Source organism: Pelobates fuscus, chromosome 12, assembly GCF_036172605.1.
Source record: "Pelobates fuscus isolate aPelFus1 chromosome 12, aPelFus1.pri, whole genome shotgun sequence".
Classification (NCBI taxonomy): Eukaryota; Metazoa; Chordata; class Amphibia; order Anura; family Pelobatidae; genus Pelobates; species Pelobates fuscus.
In genome coordinates this window covers 84,128,943-84,152,442 of record NC_086328.1, presented here as the reverse complement: position 1 = coordinate 84,152,442, position 23,500 = coordinate 84,128,943, and the positions used below count along the sequence as shown (strand labels likewise).

The following is a 23,500-nucleotide window of genomic DNA, read 5'->3' as shown; positions in this document are numbered from 1 at the left end:
CCTCTACCTGCTTTAGGGGCCAAATAAAGTGTCTGTTTCCTTTCCACAAACCAATATTCAACCAGAGTAATTGGAGGGTGTGCATCTATCAGCTATTTTAAATCATGTATTTATGCTCCCATTGCCAGGACTACGGAAGTTAAATATAGTGGTAGAAAGACATCAACACAATATAAAAATGTTATATACTGTATGTCTAACTTCTCCCTAACATTTTTTTTTGTTCCTCTTCAATTCACTTGCACAGACTGCTCCCATATCTCCCCCTTTGTATTTTCACCCATTCCCCAGTTTCCATTATGCTCTCCTTCTGCTCCACTTTATTTTATTTTCCCATCACCTTCCACCATTTTCCATTTGGTTCTCCCAGTTTTTTTCTTGCTCAACATCTTCCTTTTTAAGAGGCATTACATTTAGAGTTCGCAAAACATACAGGATTATGGTTTGCATTACATTTAGGGTTAGAATTCAATTTAGACATAAACCTAAAATATACTTTTTCCACTGCTCTGTCCTTACACTCCTCCCCATTCCACTGTTCACCATACCAACCCTTTTCCATTACTTCTCTTCTCCTTAACCTTTTCCATTGCGGTCTCCCTCACATCTCTTGTTTCCTTCCCATTCTTTTGCTCCCTTTTTTATTTCTTCCTGCATTATTTTCATTAGTCTCCCAATGCTTTGCATCATCTTCCCCTCCCCATTTCTCTCCCACTGTATTTTCACCCATCACCCCTATTTCCATTGTGCTCTCCCTCTACTCTTTTTCCATCACCTTCCATCCCCATTTCTCTCCCACTGTATTTTCACCCATCACCCCCATTTCCATTGTGCTCTCCTTCTACTCTTTTTCCATCACCTTCCACCCTTTTCCCATTTGCTTCTTCCAATTTTCCATTGCTCTACCTCTCCTCCACAACCCTCCCCTGCTTTTACATTGCATTCCCCCATGCCATTGATCCTCTTCTACCTTTCTGTTTTGCTGTATGAGGATGGCTGCTTCATTGCATCTGAGTGGGATTACTCTACCTGCTTTAGGGGCCAAATAAAGCTTCGGTTTCCTTTCCACAAACCAATATTCAACCAGAGTAATTGGAGGGTGTGCATCTATCAGCTATTTTTAATCATGTATTTATGCTCCCACTGCCTGCCTGCTAATCTTGCCAGGACTAGGGAAGGTAAATATAGTGGTAGTAAGACATCAACACAATATAAAAAATGTATATATGTACTTCTCCCTAACATTTTTATTCTCCCCATTCTACTGCTCCCTCCATTCTTTGTGATCCTCTCCAATTCACTTGCACAGTCTGCTCCTATTTCTCTCCCTTTTTATTTTTACCCATTCCCCAATTTTCATTATGCTCTCCCTCTGCTGCAATTCATTTTGTTTTCCATCACCTTACACCATTTTCCATTTAGTTCTCCCAGTTTTCTATTGCTCCATATCTCCTTCCTCACTTTTCCATGGCACTCCCCCAAGCCAGTGCTCCTTTCACCCCTTTTGCACTGTGCAAGCCACTCATTGTCTGTTCTTCTCCATCCATTCCCATCCTTCTTTGAATGGATGAATGGTGCGCCCTTCTGAGCTATTTTTACCATGAATTTATGCTCCTGTTGCCTGCTAATCTTGCCTGGACTAAAGAAGTCAAAAACAGTGGTAAAAAAAAAAAAAAACATTGTCAAGTAGATGATAACCAGAAACATTAATACAAGATTGAGATATGTTAACATAACACAATAACAAACTTAAAGAAAAGAAAAATTCCTAACCGATCGCAAAATGTCTGTTCGTTATATTCATGGTATGCTCGACCTTGTTTTTCATCCTCTCGTAGGTGCTCCTCCATCCAATGGTACTCTTTCTGTAAACATTCATCTGCAAACAAGAGTGGGTATTGCACAAAATGGAAACAAGATCTACATTCACAATTTAATATATAAAACATATCAAATTGATATATACAATTTACCTCCAAATCCACATATATCTTCTCTGTTAACCAATCCTAACTTGGCTCTGTCACTTTGTAGCTTTTTGCTTTACCTTTAAATTCACATGCATATTGGTTGTTAAAGGGATACTCCAACCATCCAAGTAATGTTGCCCCTGCTCAGTTTTCGGCCATTTAGGAGTTCAATCATTTGGTTTATTTAACCCTGCCCACGCCTCCCCTGACCATGACTCACACAGTCTCCATGAGAAGTTATCTCCTACTTGGTTAATCAAACTTTCATCACACCGGAGGCTCCTGTAGACTCTAGTAGACAATTACCAGAGCATGAGATAAGAAACAGACTTGTGCACAAATGTGCTTTAAGTGGGTCGAATTATTCAAATTCCTTTTAATTTATGCACAAAGGAATTGATATATCTGGATTTTACCTGTGGAGTCTTATTCAATGAAAAATCCACCACATGTAAATCAGGACAAAATAGATTCATTCAGCTGTAGATTTAAAAAATAAATAAATAAAAAAAATAAACCCACAACATTCAGTAGAGCGCTATATTCCTTAATAAGAATGATTAAACTAAACTTAATTAATTGACCAACCTGAAGGATTTTACACAAGTGTTCCAGCCCCTGAGCCACAGGGTACATGCTTACCCTGATGATTTGCTTTGGCAGTCCCCCTCCGGGGCCATGTGATCGTGATGTCATCACAATCACATGCCCGCAATTTTTATATATCCTTCCTTCAGCCGGTCAGGAAACACAAACTGCAACGAGACTAATTTCCCCCCAGTAACTGGACAAGACCTAGTTCTGGAGGTACAACATAATTTTATTGGCCACACACTGCTTTTATGCATACCTTGTGCAAGGGGTGGATCACACACACATACAAGGACACGTCCCACAATCCACCCCCTCCCCGAGGTCCCAGCGGTAAACTGAGTGCCCCGATCTAAAACGATCTCCCGGGGAAAACCCATCCAGGAGAACACTTGCATCAGGGCTTCGGCCACAATCTCTGACTGAATATTACTCAGGGGGACCGCCTCAGAGTAATGAGTCGCATAGTCCTCGATGGTCAGAATATACTTCTTCTATACTCTTTGTGCCCATACCCCGCCACTAAATCTTCAGAGTTTCCCACACCAACCGCCAGGGGTCTTCTTCCCAAGTGCCTCTGTGGCTGGGAGTCTAGGCGCGGGAAAAAGGGACCGTCCCTTTGTCTCCAGGCACAGAAAAAGCCTGCACGCAGGAAACAAGCTTGTCTCTTTGTCCCTCGGGCTCATGAGAGCCCACCAAAACTTGCCAGTGCCCCAGAAGGGCCCACACCAATCTCAGGGAGCCTCGCCTCGGTCCCTCAGTCTGCTAGTCTCTTTTCGCGAGGTCCTGGTGTGAAACCCAGACAAGAGAAGCATCTCCTTTCGGGATACAAATGCTCCCCATGGATGGCGTTCGTATATACGAAATGGCGGCCACCCAGGGTAGCACTCATTAATTACTTCCCTTGCGGTTTCACACTTTGGTTGCAAGTGAGAACGTTCTGATAGGGCACTAGGGAGGTCCTCGTTCGGGTGATATGAGGAGCTCAGGATCGGTTTAATGCCACATAACCTCCACAGTTGATAGGTCAACTTGGCAGTAAACTGAGTGCCCCGATTTAAAACGATCTCCTGGGGAAAGCCCATCCGGGAGAACACACGCATCAGGGCTTCGGCCACAGTCTCTGCCTGAATATTACTCAGGGCGACTGCCTCAGGGTAATGAGTCGCATAGTCCACAATGGTCAGAATATACTTCTACCAAGAGGGACTAGGTTTAGCCAGGTAGCCTATATCGACAACTCTGCCGAAGGGGTCTTCAATGATGGGCAGGGGCTTGGCCTTGTGCTGGTCATTCCACTTCCCAACCCTCGGACAGACATCGCAGGACTGACAGTACCGCTGCACGTCCCTGGAGATGCCTGGCCAGAAGGTGGTTTGGGTGAGTCGATGCTACGTACGACCTGTTCCCAAATGCCCTGCCAGAGGAATATCGTGAGCCATCTTCAATAGCTCCGGCCTATATTTCCTGGGTACCGCTGTTTGGTGGTAGTCAAAACGGTCCATGAACCTCTTTTCTCTACCATGCGGTACAATAATCCCCTTTTTCCAGGTGGTTATCAATGGTGCGGGCGTAGGTGGAGGTAAGCAGACCTAAGTCGTTGCCCAGCAGCACATGGATGGGCAGGTTGTTCATGAGCCCGACCTCCACTATCTGGTTCCTGGCGCCCCAATCGAGATGGACCCGAGCTGTGGGCAGGCAGTGGGCAAGCATGGTTCCTCCAGGCTTGTCCTTCTCTGTGACAAGCTGGTGCTGCACAAGGGTCAGCATGGTCCCAGAGTTTCACAGACCCTGGGCTGGGTGTCCGTTCAGCTGGACCGGTTGCCGGTGATGGTCCATGACGGTTATCTGTGGCCGCTTGTATAGGGTCCGCCTCATGCAGTAGTGGTGTAGGAGGCAGCCCTGGACGGATCCACGAGGACCGGCCCCTTTAGCTGAGGGCACTCCCTCTTGTAGTGTCCCCACTGGGAACATTGGTGGCACTGGATGGCTGCCCAGTTGGGTGTCCTATGAGGTGGTGCAGGAGCCGATGAACCTCTGGAATGGGGGGCTGCAGGCGAGGTAAATTGGGGGTGCCAGGCTGGAGTGGCAGCCGGACGTTGGGGTCACCTGGTATCAGTGTACACATCTGCTCTTTGGGCTGCTTCGGTCAGGGTCTTATGCAGTCGGTCCCTTACCCAGTCCTGTATCTCAGTGGGTAGCCTATGGTAGAAATGTTCCAACAGGAACAACTGGAGGACTTCCTCTGGGGTCTTAGCCTGTTGGGACTGCATCCAGCTTTGGGCTTCCTTGCTCAGGCGGCAAGCCCGTTCAGCGAGAGTCCTGGGACCCCTTCTTCATTTCCCTGAACTTTCAGTGATATGCCTCTGAGGTGATGACATGCCCAGTCAACAGGACCAGCTTCACAGCGGCATCGTTTTGCAGGTCCTCTTTGGGCACAGCCCGGGAGGCATCCACAGCTTTCCCCGTGAGTTTCACGGCCAGAATGGGGACCCAGTCTGCTGGGGCAATGTCATGTTGCAGGCAGAGGTGCTCAAAGTCCTGCAAAAAGTCATCTATGCCCTCTTCAGCCTCCGCAAATTTCTTGAACACTTGGTAGGGTAGTTTGGGCTTGGGTTTTGGGGCGGCAGGACCACCCAGGAAAGCTTTCCCAGCCCGCTGTGCGTGGATGGGCGCGGGGTTCGCCCAAACTCTCAGAGCCAGGACATACGCTTATACGCTTGTGCCTCTGCAAAAATCCTGGTCATGATTTCTGCGGAGGGTTTCTCCATGTAGTTCTAACAGTACAGGATGGATAGTTCTCCTACGTACAGCTACATTAACGATGGTAGAAGATGTTACTTTCTACTACTAGTTGACATTTTTATTCATAACACAGTTAACATATTAATGTGGCGGACCTGATCCTATTTGTTTACTTTTTCTCTGAATTAACTATAATCAACCTGGCTCTGTAGCTTCCCTTCTACCAAACGCTCCAACCTGGTAGTCATTCAGTCACAAATCAGCAAAATGGTCCTCAACAGCCCTTAGCCGCCAACCTCCTGGAACTATGGGGTCAATACTTGAACCTCCAGTCCTCGGTCACTTTTATCCCCTCTTTTACCACACTCCGCAACCTGCAGAAGAGCGCTATTTGGTGGGAAGGTACTACAGACTGATGTGACCAATCACTACCTGAGAGCCAGGTGGAGCCCCCAATCAGTTGCAGGAGCTCCCGACAATTGACCGCAAGGACATTTCCCCTGGAACTATTTTCGGATTGAACTTTAGTAGCGGACAGTCAGAACTTTACCCTGGTGGTGATTTGGCTACACACCTTGGATGAGCATAATTTTACCATCTTGTTGAGGTTTCTGTTTTTTTTTTTTTATTATTAGGGGTATTTTGTATGTAGCACCTTCTGATATAGGAAGATAATCATTTTAACCGTTATCTGGCATCTGTATGTGAATAGAGACTCATGCTGGGTAATAAAATCAGATATACTTCCTGAACTGTGCGTTGTCTAGTTACGGGGGGGGAATAGAGCTATTCACCAACAGTGCTTGTTCCAGCTTTAAGAGGAATTGGTGCAAATACCTATGCCAGGTATTGCAGCTCCGCTACAATTAATAAATAACTTAGGGGAGCAGGTCTGAGCTGACTGGATGCCATTCTTCAGAGGTCCTGACATCTGGTGATTAATCAACCATAATCAACCACAATCCGTGGTACAGTGCGACTCGCCTCTTCACCATCCGAATTCGTGCTTTAAACTGATATCTTTCTTGCTCTCACAATCGGGCAAGAGGGCTCACCGCAGGAACGGGGCCTACCTCGAGTTTCTAACCAGAGGGGCGCCGACCGAAGGCAGAGTTGAACAGTTGTGCGGCCCAAATAGTATAATTCAGAATGATGTTCGCGTCCCGAACACGTTCTTAAAAAGAGGCAATGGGAGCCACAAGTTATTTACGGCGACCCCATGCACACCCATTTTGGGGGTCGCACTAATGACATAAACCAATCAAAAGTCACGTGAAGGTATTTAAGCGTGGCTAGCCCAATCTACTGTGCCCTATTGTGGTTTCTGATCCCATTACCTTTTAGTACATTTCTTGATTCCTGGAGCTTTGCTACTGACTGTGCGTTTATCTTAAACCCTTTCCTGTGTTTGCCTGTTTGACTGAATTCCATGTATTTGACTCTGGGTAGTTCTTGTTTTCATTGCCTCTCGGTTACCCTGACCGAGGTCACCTTGACTATGATTTTCCCTCTGTCTGACATTAAGTCCGGCCAGTCTGAAGCCCAGTAATAGGTTATTTCCTGGTTTTGTCCTTTGCTATCCTAAACTCTGCATGTTGGGGTTTTACCTTGTGATAGTCACCCATTGCGGCACAGGCCAATGCTTCCTCAGTAGTCCAAATAACAGAGGGGATGCTCTGCTGTGGACACTCATTTATCAGTAAAGGGATACTCCAGGCACCCAGACCACTTCTGACCATTGGAGTGGTATGGGTGCCAACTCCCACTACCCTTAACCCTGCAAGTGTAATTATTGCAGTTTTTTTTATAAACTGCAATATTTATATTGCAGGGTTAACTCCTCCTCTAGTGGCTGTCTACTAGAGGGACATCCGTGTTCATAGAACACGAAAAGTGTTTTAAAACGACGCTGGACGTCCTCATGCTATGTGAGGACCTCCAGCGTCGCCGAAATCCCCATAGGAAAGCATTGTATAATGCTTTCCTATGAGGAGATCTAATGCACGTGTGCGGCTTTTGCCGCGCATGCAGTCTCCCCCACCGGCTGACGTCTGCAGGGGGGGGGGGGAAGAGAGTAGGCGGAGCCTGACCCAGCACCAAGGGACATCGGCGCTGGACTCCGGTAAGTCACTGAAGGGGTTTTAACCCCTTAAGCAACTTGGGATGGGGGGGTGGGAGGGAGAGGGGCACTGGAGAGTCCCCTTAAGCCGTTAAAAATGGTTTAAGGATGGCAACAGGGTACTCCAGACACTATAACTACTTTAATGAGATGAAGCAGTTATAATGTCTACATTGTCCCTTTAAATTCATTTTTCAGTATTTGCGGTCTTATATTTGATTGAGATTCCTGTTACTGTGAGGACTTTTTATCCAAAAGATGAGATGTCTGGACAGTAGGATGCTGCAATTTTAAACAAACATTTGAAGATGCCTAGCCAATGGAAAAGTAGAACCGAATTGTGATTACTGCAAACATTCAAAAAGGTATTAAAGGTAATTAAAAATTCTGTTATGGGTTCACAAATATATTATCACCAATGTATAATAAAAAATGCAAAAGTGTGTCTTTACCAATGTGGAAGTGACAATGTTTCTGACGCAGGGAAATGGCTTTGACATGCTTCCATTTTATAAGGGGAAGAAACTAAATCCTTTAAAATGGTGAAAGTTAATTTTTTTCCTCTCCTAGTTAGATTTCTAATTTTTCATCTACTGAGAATGTAGTCAATAGTACAATCAAAAGAAAAAAAAAAAAAAAAAAAAAAAGTCTTCCTTAGGGACAATAACTAAAAGATAGGTGGGGGAAAAGGCAACTCCCCCTCCTGGCATATAAGCCATCCTGCCCATCATACCAAGAACTGCACAGAGACACCAATACTGAAAAAAAAATGAAATCTCAAAATAAGGGAAGAAGACTTATACTGCCACGATATCAAGGAAAAAACTAATTTACTGTAAGTAAAAATTGCCGTTTTGCCTGGCATGTGGTGGTGTTCTATCATTGTGCTATACCCAGTCAGATTTCTATACCCTCGTCACTTCCGGGGAGGGGAATCATCTGGATCCTGTGCTGCACATGCATGCTAGCACTCCTGCTATTCCTCCACAGCCAGGTCCTGGAAGGTACGTAAAACTAGTTTTACACTTTCATTATAGTTAGTGCATTCACTAAGCTTAGGCACACAGGACATTTAGGGTTAAGTGAGGGTTCAAATTAGGGTTAGGTAAGTGATTCTAACCTCTCTCACTCTCTATTCTTACCCTAACCCTTGGGGTAAGGGTTAAAATAAAGTGTGAGAAATCACTATTTATAGATATTTCCCTAATGTGAAATATCAGTCAATATGAACAAGTCCCTAATCCTAACCCTAATTTGAACCCTAACATTAACCCTAAATCTCATGTCCTAAGCTTAGTGAATGCACTAACTATAATGAAAGTGTAAAACTAGTTTTACTTACCTTCGAGGACCTGGCTGTGGAGGACTAGCAGGAGTGCTAGCACGCATGTGCAGCACAGGATCCAGCTGATTTCCCCTTCCCGGAAGTGAGGAGGGTATAGAAATCTGACAGGGTATAGCACAATGATAGAACACCGGCAGTACAGAAGGGATATAGCAAGATCCCAAATTTGATGAAAGGCATCAGGAAACCACTGCATGAAGCACCATGCACCTGAAAGAGGCTTCAGAGGCCAAGAGTATACCTAGCCTATAGTGTTTATTAAAGGTATCACAGAATGACCAGGTGGCTGTCTCACAAATGTCTTCTGGCGAAGCCTGATATTTTTCAGCCCTAGAAGTGGCCATGGATCTGGTAGAGAGTGTGCTTTTAAAGTGGTAGGCAGATTATTGAAAGAATAGGTTAGCTTAATCATATCCACAAGCCACCTGGAAATCTTATTGTTTGAGACCTTATTAACTTTCAATAAAAAAAAAAATACCATATAGGTGGTCTGATTTTCTGAAATCAGCAGATCGGAGGATGTACATCTGAAGAGATCTCCTGACATACAACACGTGCCAAGTCATGTGTGTCAAACATGTGCCTCTCTCTTGAGGATGAGAAGCGTTGCTACAAAAAGATGGCAGTACAATCGGGTTGTTAATTGCTTTTGAAGTAAGCACTTTTGGCAAAAAAGATGGTTTAGGATGTAGAATAACCTTTTCAGGGGAAAAAATGGAGATGTTTTCAGAAGCGGATAGGGCCTGAATCAACTCAACCAACCCGCTTTGCAGATGTGATTGCCACCAGAAACACCGTCTTAAAGAATAGATCACATGAACAAAAAGACTGGAGTTAACACAGTACTCCAAATAGGCAGTAAAACAACAAGGTACAGGTGCTGCTATCCCATCCCACTGTGACTCCTCTGTGATATATGCAAACAAAATTTAGAAAAGAAGGAGGAAAGCGCAACCACAAGTGTGTGCGCAACAAGTGCTACAGCTTTAATTGAAGAACAAGCATCCGTACTAATGTTTCAGGCAAAGCACTCTCTCAATGCATCTTGGTTTCCCTGGAGGCCATGAGATCTATCACTCGAATTCCGAATTTTTCCATAATTTCCTTAAAAAAAATTAGAGGAGAAAGAATCCCTGTTTCAGGTGATTCCTGGTGAGAGCGTTTGCAAGCGTATTTCTTTCTCCCTTTATGTGGACTGCAGATACTGACAAAAGGTGTATTTCTGACCAACGTTATGTTGGAGCATAACTGTTCCAGAGGAATTGAGCGTGTCCCCCCTTGTCGGTTTACATAGGCTACCGCGGTTGAATTGTCCTACTTTTTAGTGTGAGTTGACCCACCAGATGTCTTTTGAAGGAGAGAAGTTCCAGCCATATGGCTTTCAGTTCCCTGAAGTTTGAAGATTTCCTTGCATCTTGCAGATTCCAATAGCCTTTTGTCAGTTTTGTATCCATGTGAGCACCCATCACACACTTGATGCGTCAGTTGTTACGTAAACAAAAAGACCATCTGAAAGGAAATGCAATGTCATCCACCAACGGAAGCTCAGCAGAGCAGAGGAGTTTAGATTCATGAACTGGTCTAGGGGCAAAGTTTTCCTATCCCAGGACGCGAAGATATTCTTCTGCAATGGTCTCATATATAAAAGATAAAACAGAAGTGTCAGGATCGGGACAGGGATCCAACACGCAGAGTACAAACAGGTACAAGGTACGTATACCGGACCTTAGAATGGCCGGACTAACGTAAGTAGTAAGTAAAGAATGGTCTAGAGACAAGCCGAGGTCGAGGGAACGAGAGAGCAGGTAAGCGAGAGACAAGCCGAGTCAAAGGGTAATAGAGGTAAACAAGGTAGAACAGACAAGCCGGGTCAAAACCAAAGAAACGAACAGAATACAAGAGCACTGAGAGACTAGATAAGCTAGAACCACGACAGGGCAATGAACAAATGTAGAAAGCCCTATTTTATACCCTGGTTCCAAACAGGTAATCACGCCCCCGACGAATCCTCATTCGTGCTTGGGACTTGATTGACAGATCGGGTTGGGTTGTCGTCATGACGTCGGCTACTGAACACCGCGTCATAAAAGGAAGTGGATCCCTCGCGGCCGGCGTGTAAACGACCGAGGGAACCGCGAGGAACGAGTGATTCAACCGTTTTGCGAGGAAGAACGTCCAAGTGTCTCACCTCCACAGAGGTAGAGACAACAGGTACCCTGACAAGAAGAAAGGACAAAGTGGCGCTAATCTCAAAATCTGGTGCAGCTAAAACCACCCAAGTGTAGTGTCACCATTTACACTTCAAATGTGATATAATCGGAAAACAAAGTGATTTGTGCACACACAAAAAAAAAAAATGTGAATTTTATCTTGCACACATAGTATTCTCAGGTATTCACACTACAAATAGTTTGTAACATTATATATATATATATATATATATATATATATATATATATATATATATATATATATATATATATATATATATATATATATATATATATATATATATATATATATATATACACACACACACACACACACACACACACACACACACATACACAACGGTATATAGGTGTTACAAACTATTTGTAGTGTGAATACCTGAGAATACTGTGTGTAAGGTAAAATTCACATTTCTTTTTTTTTTGTGTGTGCGCAAATCACTTTGTTTTCCGGTAATGGTCTCATATATGCCTTGGCCCAGTTTACGGCTGGAATTGTGGCAGTGAACAAACCCAGAAGTCTCATGGCTTCTCTTATCGTGCAAAACTTCTTCTTTTGCAAGTTGACAATGGTTACTTGCGTTTTGTTTATCTTCTCCTCTGGAAGGAAAATCCTAATTTGAATGGAGTCTAAAAGGAGACCCAAAAAAAGGATAGAACGAGACTGGGTTAGCTCTGATTTGTCTTTGTTTATAATCCAACCGTGTTTTTGTAGGTTTATGGAAGCCCTTCGACTCCATTCAGCAGTTGTATCTCTGAAGAAGCTATGGGTAACCAGTCTCCAGGTAAGGTACGATGTTGAAACCTCTTTTTCACAATTCTGCTTTGATGACCATAAGTATCTTGGAAAATAGACTTTTGGAGCCAAATAAAGGCCAAAGGGCAAGTCTGTGAATTGGAAATTCTGTAGTTGATCCTGATATCTGATGGCAAATATTAAAAACCTTCTGCTGGCTGCTGCTATGGGTATGTGTAGATAGGCATCTTGCAAATCGATGGAACATAGCCGTGAACCTGGATGAATTATGTGAGAGGCAGAGAAGAAGAGGTTTTCCATGTTACATTTTCTGAAGTACAAATCTGTTTACATATTTTAAATCCAGAATAGGACATTTTGAATAAGAGTCCTTGAATTCTTCTCCTTCTGGAAGTATCTTGATCACATTTTTCTGCCACAAGACCAAAACTTCTTGGAGAACAACTGACGCAATTTCTTCGGAATGCACGGTTGAACAAAGGAAACTGCTTTGAGGAATGTTGGAAAATTCTATTCTGTAACCTCTTTGAACCACTGAAAGGATCCAGCTGTCTGTAGTATTCTTCTGCCATACTGAACTGAATAACAGAAGTCTGCCACGTACTGGAATGGTGTTATCTTCTTCTTACTAATTTTCTCTGGTGGATTCCTTTTGCCTTAATCTTGAAAAGAAAATAGCCTTCTTTGATGTTTCTTATATGAGAACCTACAAAAGGAATCTCTGTTGAAACTTCTGGTTTTGTTGAAGAATGGCTTGTTCCAATTTTTCATCTTTTCTTCAGGTAAGGCTTTCCTACCTTCCGCCATACGTTTTAGAAAGTCGTCCAGTTGTGACCAAAAAGTCTACCTTGTCCAAAGGGAAGATGTCACAGGAGCCAAATGCGCATGCACGATGTCCGACGAGGAAGATGTCCGACGAGGAAGATGTCCGACGAGGAAGATGTCCGACGAGGAAGATGTCCGACGAGGAAGATGTCCGACGAGGAAGATGTCCGACGAGGAAGATGTCCGACGAGGAAGATGTCCGACGAGGAAGATGTCCGACGAGGAAGATGTCCGACGAGGAAGATGTCCGACGAGGAAGATGTCCGACGAGGAAGATGTCCGACGAGGAAGATGTCCGACGAGGAAGATGTCCGACGAGGAAGATGTCCGACGAGGAAGATGTCCGACGAGGAAGATGTCCGACGAGGAAGATGTCCGACGAGGAAGATGTCCGACGAGGAAGATGTCCGACGAGGAAGATGTCCGACGAGGAAGATGTCCGACGAGGAAGATGTCCGACGAGGAAGATGTCCGACGAGGAAGATGTCCGACGAGGAAGATGTCCGACGAGGAAGATGTCCGACGAGGAAGATGTCCGACGAGGAAGATGTCCGACGAGGAAGATGTCCGACGAGGAAGATGTCCGACGAGGAAGATGTCCGACGAGGAAGATGTCCGACGAGGAAGATGTCCGACGAGGAAGATGTCCGACGAGGAAGATGTCCGACGAGGAAGATGTCCGACGTCACAGGAGCCAAATGCGCATGCACAGCACTGCCACGCGCGCATTCAAAGTGTCCGAAGGAAAGCATTTTTCAATGCTTTCCTACGGACGCTCTGCATAATTGAGGCATAATATGTCTCAGTCATTGCAGATGTGCCTCTAGTGGCTGTCCGGAAGGCTGGCTTAACCGTAAATGTAAACATAACAGTTTCTCTGAAACTGCTATGTTTGCATCTGAAGCGTTAAAACCTGAGGTACCTGGCACCCAGACCACTTCACTGAGCTTAAGTGGTCTGGGTGATTATAGTGTCCCTTTAACGTTCCTAAGAAGTTTTCTCTTGATTCACCCATATAAACTTTCTCCAAAGTATCCAGTCAACATCTTTGAGCTTTGGCCACTGAAGCACTTGAAATTAGAGCCTTATTCTGGGTAGCTGCAGTGGAAAAAAAGCTATTTTAAAGGACCACTCTAGTGCCAGGAAAACATACTCGTTTTCCTGGCACTAGAGTGCCCTGAGGGTGCCCCCACCCTCAGGGACCCCCTCCCGCCCGGCTCTGGAAAGGGGAAAGGGGTAAAAACTTACCTTTTTCCAGCAGTGGGCGGAGAGCTCTCCTCTTCCGATCCTCCTCTTCTCCTCCCCGTCGGCTGAATGCGCACGCGCGGCAAGAGCTGCGCGCACATTCAGCCGGTCACATAGGAAAGCATTCATAATGCTTTCCTATGGACGCTTGCGTGCTCTCACTGTGATTTTCACAGTGAGAATCACGCAAGCGCCTCTAGCGGCTTTAAGCTGAAGTGGTCTGGGTGCCTAGAGTGGTCCTTTAAAGCAAGATTCTGCTCTCTTGTCATTGCATCCTAGAATCCACTGGTAACTTCAATAGGAAGTGTTTTTCCCCAGCTGTGCAATAGGTAGATCCACTTTAAGTATGATCTCAAGCTGTGTATCAGGTTCTTCTTTAACCCCTTATGGACACATGACATGTGTGATATATCGTGATTCCCTTTTATTCCAGAAGTTTGGTCCTTAAGGGGTTAAAGGGACACTATAGTCACCAGAACAACTACAGCTTATTGATTTTGTCCTGGTGAGTAGAATCATTGCCTTCAGGCTTTTTGCTGTAAACACTGTCTTTTCAGAGAAGAAGCAGTGTTTACATTACAGCCTAGTGATAACTTCACTGGCCACTCCTCAGATGTCTGTTAGAGATCCTTCCTGGGTAATGGCTGCCTAAAAAACATTCAGTGTCTCCTCCCTCTGCATGCAGACACTGAACTTTTCTCATAGAGATTCATTGATTCAATTCATCTCTATGCTGATTGGCCAGGGCTGTGTTTGAATTGTGCTGGCTCTGCCCCTGATCTGCCTCTTTGACAGTCTCAGCCAATTCTATGGGGAAGCATTGTGATTGGATCAGGCCACCACTTCTGATGATGTCAGCAGACAGGTTTTGACTATTGACTCTTCGGAGTCAAACAGCATGCAGAGTTACAGCTTCAGGCTTGAATAAAAGTAAGATTTTGCTATTTTAGGGAGGCATGAGGGGCCCAGATGGTGGTTTTAACACTATAGGGTCAGGAATACATGTTTGTGTTCCTGACCCTATAATGATCCTTTAAGCGAAAAAATGGTCTTGAAACTATTGGAGATAAACGCTTTCTATGCGGGAAATTCCCTAAGCATTAACTGCTGTACAGAAGGGTGAATAGGAAAAGACTTAAGTTTTTTCTTTTCCTATGCACCTTTAGGAGATTTCTCCAAATCTGTGAGGCTATAGACTTCCTTGATGAGTTTATAAAGATTCGTTTTTTTCAACAACAACAAAAAAAATCCTTGTCGAGGATGTACTGGACTCTTTGGAAGAGTATTCATCAGAAGATGATTCAGAGCTTATTTCTGGAATCTCCCAATGCAACCTTTTCTTTTTTGAAGGAGGAGAGCTTGATTCAGACGTTTTATTAGGGATCGACTGCACGGCAGACTGTGCCGATAGCATCGCAGCTTCCTTTATGTCCAAAGTTTTCTGCAGGTTATTCTGGAACCATGACATGAAGGACAAAACTTCTGCCTTTTTAGCTTCATCTGAAGCCTCTTTATAACATCTGCCACACGGTTAGGGGAAGGGAAGAGAGAGATAGATTGTATTTTTATTCCATAGATAGATAGATAGATAGATAGATAGATAGATAGATAGATAGCTCTATGGAATACAAATAAAAACCAAACAAAGTACCGTAATAAATCAGGTAAGAGACATTACGAACAAAACTAGAGCAGTCTTACCTTGCCTCCAGTGTGCTGGAGGGCAGGTGAGAGCACACTGCAAGAGGACTGTGAGCACCTGGCAAGTAGGAAATTGCTGCTGGGGTAAATATAGTTCCCAGGTCCTGGAGCGAGAGTTTTTTAAAATTGCACCGGATGTCTGGTAAGTCGCTTTGCGAATGAGCAGAGCACTCCGCGAACACTGTGGAACACTGGCACCCAGCTTGCGTTCCACCACAAATTTGACGGAAATGCCCTGACTATAGGAAAAGACAGAGCCCTCCCGGATCCTTCTAGCTCACCTTGTACCCCGTAAGTTTGCCACATCCTACCCTGCCAAAGGCAGGCAGAAAACTGGGATTTGGGGGGTTCCAAGTTGTTTTATACATGTAGGAGGAGGAGACTGCAGAGTTAAAAATTGGTTACCCGTCTGCCTTTCCGATCCAGATTAGAGGAAATCCCTGTTGTAGTGCACTGCCTCTAATTTGGAGGAAAACAGACTGATTGTTTTTAGAGCACCAAAGAAAAGGTTGAGCAAAACAAAAATGTCAACCTATAAAGGGCGGAGTAAAAGTTTTACACTTATGAAAATGTCACATGGGAGAAAAAACTGACAACCATGAAAGCAGACACAAACATTTTTGTAAATAAATCCTTTTTTCCTCATTTTGTGTTTTTTTTTTGTTTTGTTTTTTAAATAAAATCTGGATGAATTGAACTGTGGTATAAGCAAGAATCTGATTTTTTAAAAAAGACATTGGCTTGCCTACAATAAAAAAGGGACACGAAGCAAGACAACTTTGCTTACTTTACAAGTCAGGTTGCCATTCCTGAGTTTAATGAAACACCATTTAGTTACATAATATAGGCTAAACAAATGTAAAAGACTCTTGATCCACAAGAAGGAAAAAACAAAACTGTCAATTTTGTTACAAAAATGTCCTCTTCCCATATGTGAAATCCTTCAAGTCTAAATAATAGACCTCATGTCATAAAAGAGATGCACACCGAGCACCATGAGCACTACAGCACAATGTAGTTGCTATTGTTCCAAGAGTGCCCTGGCACCCCCACTGTAAGTAGTAAAACCATTCTTGAACAATTTGACCTCTTGCCTAGAGTCCGCCAGCAGCTGCTTCAAGTCTCAACTACTTTCTCCAAGGAGCTGGAAGCTCCTGCTTAGGCGATTCTGTTAGTTTTCCTGAGCTAGGTGCTGCAGATATAGTACACAATATACACCGAAAGGATTAAAGTACATAAAGTAAGTCTTAACTTGTAGTCATTCCTGGTGTGAAGGAGTAAATAGACAATTCCCAGGAGACTTTCCCCAAAACATCCCACAAACAATCCAGTAAAAGTTACAGCTAAAATCCAAGAAGAAATAAAATACACAACATAGTGTAATACAAGTTAAAAATCGATATTCTGCTGATATATATTATATATATATATATATATATATATATATAAAAAGCCAAAAAAGACCAGCACTCTCAGGATTTTCAAATAAATAGAAAAATATTACTTTACTCCGTAGTCAACGTTTCAGCACCTCTTGTGTGCTTTCATCAGGACAGCATACAAAACATAAATGAAAATACATTGCTTAAATAAGAACATCAATTAGATTGGGACTCACTATTCAGGTGTGACGCCAGCTAATTCATGATAGACTCCAGCCTCTAGATGCCAAACGCCGGGAAACATCTCCTTCCGGCTATTGCTCGCGCTGTCACGTGATCCGAGTGACCTCGTGACGTTACCGATCACTATGGAGATCGAGACGCCATTTGCGTCTAACGATCCGCCCTCCAGTTACTTCCTGGTAGATCGCGTTTCCCATCACTATGGGAACGTACTGCGCATGCGCACTAGGTCTGCTATTCCGGAATCCGGATACATTCTCGTAATGAATACGAGTAGGTATCTATCTATCAAAGTATCTGGCTTCAAACATAGACAAAGCTAGAAAAATATATACAGAGAGGAGCCTGTGAACTTATAGCTACCCCAATAATACCAAGAGTTAAACATATCCTCCCGTGAAAAAAAGATCATTTAAAGGTATAGTGGAATCAAAGACACATCGTTCAGGTCTTCTATGAAACAGTGCTCAATACTATTACTATGTGGTGAGCCATCCCTGTAGGGATGGCCAGAACTATTAAAAGGCAGTATCACCCACCATATTGAGGATTATTGCCAGAGTGTCATAGTCAGCAGGATAAAGTCATGCCTGCTTTGTAAGTGTTTCTAACATCGTGTGTGGTAAGCATCCTAATGGATGTAATCTAAATGTATACCGATATCAGTTACAAAATTGCAACTTTACTAATATATGTGTGAGTGCTAATTTACACATAAAGTGCATAGTGCTGCAGTGTAAATAAGAATTCAAACGTGAACTAAAAACCAATTCAAACGTGAACTAAAAAAGTGCCCGGAAAATACACTGCAGTGAGCAGCTGAGTGGGTTAACGTTCCATCCTTCCTAAGAAGTTAAATAAAGGTAGTCCCTGACTCCCAAGCGAGAGGACTAACACCTCCCATGCGAATACCTATATTGAGACCAATAGTTAAGAGAGTTATAGTATAGCGACCAAACACATTCACATTAATTATGATTTAATGTTTAATATTATGCTCACTCTCTCTTGGATTGGGAAACCCTATTTGGGTGTTTGGTCGCTATACTATAACTCTCTTAACTATTGGTCTCAATATAGGTATTCGCATGGGAGGTGTTAGTCCTCTCGCTTGGGAGTCAGGGACTACCTTTATTTAACTTCTTAGGAAGGATGGAACGTTAACCCACTCAGCTGCTCACTGCAGTGTATTTTCCGGGCACTTTTTTAGTTCACGTTTGAATTGGTTTTTAGTTCACGTTTGAATTCTTATTTACACTGCAGCACTATGCACTTTATGTGTAAATTAGCACTCACACATATATTAGTAAAGTTGCAATTTTGTAACTGATATCAGTATACATTTAGATTACATCCATTAGGATGCTTACCACACACGATGTTAGAAACACTTACAAAGCAGGCATGACTTTATCCTGCTGACTATGACACTCTGGCAATAATCCTCAATATGGTGGGTGATACTGCCTTTTAATAGTTCTGGCCATCCCTACAGGGATGGCTCACCACATAGTAATAGTATTGAGCACTGTTTCATAGAAGACCTGAACGATGTGTCTGATTCCACTATACCTTTAAATGATCTTTTTTTCACGGGAGGATATGTTTAACTCTTGGTATTATTGGGGTAGCTATAAGTTCACAGGCTCCTCTCTGTATATATTTTTCTAGCTTTGTCTATGTTTGAAGCCAGATACTTTGATAGATAGATACCTACTCGTATTCATTACGAGAATGTATCCGGATTCCGGAATAGCAGACCTAGTGCGCATGCGCAGTACGTTCCCATAGTGATGGGAAACGCGATCTACCAGGAAGTAACTGGAGGGCGGATCGTTAGACGCAAATGGCGTCTCGATCTCCATAGTGATCGGTAACGTCACGAGGTCACTCGGATCACATGACAGCGCGAGCAATAGCCGGAAGGAGATGTTTCCCGGCGTTTGGCATCTAGAGGCTGGAGTCTATCATGAATTAGCTGGCGTCACACCTGAATAGTGAGTCCCAATCTAATTGATGTTCTTATTTAAGCAATGTATTTTCATTTATGTTTTGTATGCTGTCCTGATGAAAGCACACAAGAGGTGCTGAAACGTTGACTACGGAGTAAAGTAATATTTTTCTATTTATTTGAAAATCCTGAGAGTGCTGGTCTTTTTTGGCTTTATATTTATTGTGCAACCAAGCACCAGGTTAAAACCTTTTTTGGTAGGAGTGCAAGACTTTTTTGTATTATATATATATATATATAATTGCACTTATAAACACGTCTTTTTTTTTGCCACAAACTTTCTACCTCGGAGTCCATATTTGGAGCAGACAAAGTGTACTGGGCGTGCTACCAGAGCCAGACCCCAATACCTTGGGGAAGGCGCCTTAAAATGATGATACCTTACTATCTCCTGTGAGATCAATTATATAGCGGTGAAATATTGATGTTAAATATTGATGTGTTGTGAATTTTCTCTTAGTTTACAGCTGTATCCCCTATTGGACTGTGTATACTAAGCAATGCAGTGCAGGGCTTTTTCATTGGCTGAGAACTTTAGCTGATCTCTCTCAGCCAATAAGCCGTCCTGCACTGCCAGGCCTAGCTTAGACAGACCACGGCTAACTTTCTGAAACGGTTTCACCATTTACAATTGGGGGAGAGGATTGAACCAGAGCAACTGCACTCATCATGAATCTATAATTTGGGTTCACCCTTGTCCGCATTATTAATCTAGATTTAAAGGAACACTCCAGACATAAAAACTTCAGTTTGCTGTGTTACAGTTTATTGAGAAGGACAGGCACATAGGCTTCTCCATTAGTAATCTCTGATTAGTGTATCCCATGGCATACACTGCAAGTCTGCGCATGAAAAAGAGAAGAGAGAGGGCTTGCAAAGGTTGCAGTTGATAGGTCTGCTGCTTTTGCAAGCTATTTTTTCATAAAGCCCCAAAGAATACATGCAGGAAAAAATACATGAATGCTTTCTTTGGGGGGTAAATTTACTAATTTAGTTATAAAAAACTAAAATTGTCAATGGAGTGTGCTGTACTGGTAATGGTGTCAGAAACCACTTCACACCACCACTACAGATAAGTGAGATACAGAGAGCGTTCGTTGGCTCTCCTGAACGAAGCCCTTCAGAGCTAGTGCACTGGTTGAGAGTCTCAGATGATCGCTTTCTGCCAATGAGCCAAACCCTTCCAGTTCACATTGACCTGTGGTGAAGTTTAAGTTCTAAAGTGATTTGACTCCTTACAGTGGGACGTTGCCAGGGCATTCCTAATACAATAACTACTACAGCACACTATAGTGGTAATGTGGCTTAAAGCGTTCCTTTAAATGGGGAGTCTAAGCACCACATTTACTCAGAATGTGGTACTAGTACAAAGTGGACCTTTCCAAGAGAATGTCATCAAACCATTTTCAAATGGTTTGGACCTTACCTGGGTCTCCAGTGTCTGGGGAAACCTCCTCTTCAGATATTCCTTAAGCAGAAGTTCCAGTGTCTCATGTGATATGGGTTGAGAATAGGTTTGCCCTACATTCTCTGCTAATTAATGCTTTTTTAGTAAGCCATTAAACCAGGGTATGGCACTAATCCTTTTCAGCCAGTACAGTGTGCACTAGTAGCTATGCTGCCTAAAGTCCCTTTAACTGCTTTTAAAATAAGTGCTATAATAACAATGCACCATACAAAGCAAACAGTAAATCCCAAATTTGCTCTGGTCCTCAATGTCCTGCCCTCCTGTAAAAAGAAACCTTAAGGGGGTTAACATGGGGAATAAAATACCAGATTCCACAGCGCAAGCTTCAGCTTCTTCTTCCATTTCCTCCTCCTGGGGGGGCAATGTGACACTTTGTTCAGCAGGCTCTGCTTTCAGCTCTGCGGGCTCAATGATCTCCTGACATTCTTCATCTTCCTCCGCACCATTCTGTATTCCTTCCTCCGCTCCATTCTGTATTCCTTCCTCCGCTCCATTCTGTATTCCTTCCTCATCCTCGCCATCATCTTCACATGTCACCATGTCCAGAGCGCTGTCCTCCATCTGAGATCCTGCCATTGCCAGATAATGGCGGGCTTCCTCCTCTACCTCTGTCCACTGGGGCTCCGAGCCTGGCTGGTGATAACACGGTTCGGCCACCAGTCCGCAGCTCGGCAATCTGACCAGCAGGGAGCCCTCACACGGATCAATAACTAAAATGATGGCCGGCTCAGAGCTGATAAACAGAGGGATTCAATATCAGTAACCCACGCTGGGAATACACCTGGAACTAGATGGAAACCTCGGTTACCGGAAGTAAACGAACACCGAGCGGAAGTGACTTTCTACAACAGGGAATGATGTTAGAGTCTTAAAGTGACACACACACAGTTATGGGGCAGAGCAGGCTGAGGCGATTAGAGCATGGTGTTACAAACCACAGGCAGATTGCTCCGTTTTATTAGTAATTAAAACCTTTTTTTAGTTGATTATTATAAATGAATTAAAGAAAGGACATATACATGCCTCCCAACATTGCAAATGGACAAAAAGGGACATTATAATTTTAAGGGGGTTAAAGGACCACTATAGTGCCAGGAAAACAGTCGTTTTCCTGGCACTATAGTGCCCTGAGGGTGCCCCCACCCTCAGGGTCCCCCTCCCGCAGAGCTCTAGGGGGAGGAAGGGGTTAAACTTACCTTTTTCTCCAGCGCCGGGCGGGAGACTCTCCGCCTCCTCTCCTCCTCCTCGGCTGAATGCGCATGCACGGCACGAGCCACGCGCGCATTCAGCTAGTCTCATAGGAAATCATTCACAATGCTTTCCTATGGACGCTGGCGTCTTCTCAGAGTGAAAATCACAGTGAGAAGCGCGTAAGCGCCTCTAACGGCTGTCAATGAGACAGCCGCTAGAGGCTGGATTAACCCATAGGTAAACATAGCAGTTTCTCTGAAACTGCTATGTTTATAGAAAAAAGGCTTAAACCTAGCTGGACCAGGCACCCAGACCAGTTCATTAAAGGGACACTCCAGGCACCCAGACCACTTCTGCTCATTGGAGTGGTCTGGGTGCCAACTCCCACTACCCTTAACCCTGCAAGTGTAATTATTGCAGTTTTTCATAAACTGCAATATTTACATTGCAGGGTTAACTCCACCTCTAGTGGCTGTCTATTAGACAGCCACTAGAGGTCACTTCCTGGGTTCTAGCACAGGTTTCCTGTGCTAGAGCGTCGCTGGACGTCCTCACGCTGTGTGAGGACCTCCAGCGTCGCTCAAAACCCCATAGGAAAGCATTGAAATGATTTTTCAATGCTTTCCTATGGGGAGACGTAATGCGCATGCGCGGAATTTCCGCGCATGCGCATTAGGTCTCCTCGGCCGGTGCGCGAGATTAGTCTCGCCCACCGGCCGACGTAATCACTAGGAGGAGCGTCGCGGAGGCGGAGACAGCGGCGAGGGACATCGCCGATGTCCCAGGTAAGTGACTGAAGGGGTTTTCACCCCTTCAGTAACCGGGGATTGGTGGGTGGGAGGGAGAGGGACCCTCCAGTGCCAGAAAAACGGATTGTTTTTCTGGCACTGGAGTTTCCCTTTAAGCTGAAGTGGTCTGGGTGCCTATAGTGGTCCTTTAACCCCTTAAGTACACATGACATGTGTGACATGTCATGATTCCCTTTTATTCCAGAAGTTTGGTCCTTAAGGGGTTAAGGAAGGGGGTTGTTCTGAGAAGTTAAAATTAAAAATGAATGACAATTACATGTCATATAAAGCAAGAAAAAATCCTATTGTGGTGGAATCTCGGTAAAAATAAATTTAGTAGGCCGAGATTACCACGTGGCATGTGTACATGCATATACTGGTGTATCGGTCGGTTGGTTGTGTTGTAGAATTATTAACCCCTTATAACTTATATCCATTATTAGGCCCCTTATAAACTATATAATCCTTACTGGGCCCCTTTTAATACTATATTCTCATATTCAGCTCTCATGCCTCGTAGTTTAAACTTTACAAGATTCCTTTGTTCATAGAAACAGCATGTCAGCAGAAAATGCTAGAATCTTCTGATTCAAAGAACACACTGTAGCAGATAGTATTGATAGAGTGTATAATTGCCAAAGAGGCCTTGAGAATACTGAGGATACTAACCTAGAAAGACTAAAGGTACCAGCTACTCTTTATGGATAGCTGCCAAAATGCCCCCTCCCATCGAAAGAAATCCTCGTGCTAGCAAGATGGCGCTGAAATCTGGAGGAGAACTTTATGACGTCAGTTATGATGTAAGACGTAACACCCAACAGGGAGGGCATTTAACTAACCACTTCTTCTCTTAGCCAATTGACAATGTTTCCTCACTTTTTTTTTTTT

At 43.8% G+C, this 23,500-nt stretch overlaps 1 protein-coding gene across 3 annotated transcripts in view; it reads right to left on the bottom strand.

Moving 5' to 3' along the window:
- Positions 1-21,451, bottom strand: part of LOC134579374 (heterogeneous nuclear ribonucleoprotein U-like protein 2) — a 79,415-nt gene extending 57,964 nt beyond the window's left edge. For 2 of the 3 annotated variants that reach the window (XM_063438645.1, XM_063438647.1), the window contains exons 1-2: positions 20,939-21,451; positions 1,774-1,879 (exon numbers count right to left, since the gene is read on the bottom strand). In XM_063438645.1, the coding sequence (XP_063294715.1) occupies positions 1,774-1,879; positions 20,939-21,209 (377 nt within the window). In that variant the 5' untranslated portion in view covers positions 21,210-21,451. The remainder of the gene's footprint in view (positions 1-1,773; positions 1,880-20,938) is intronic. The other variant, XM_063438646.1, reaches the window with a different exon arrangement.
- Positions 21,452-23,500: the final 2,049 nt, after the last annotated feature.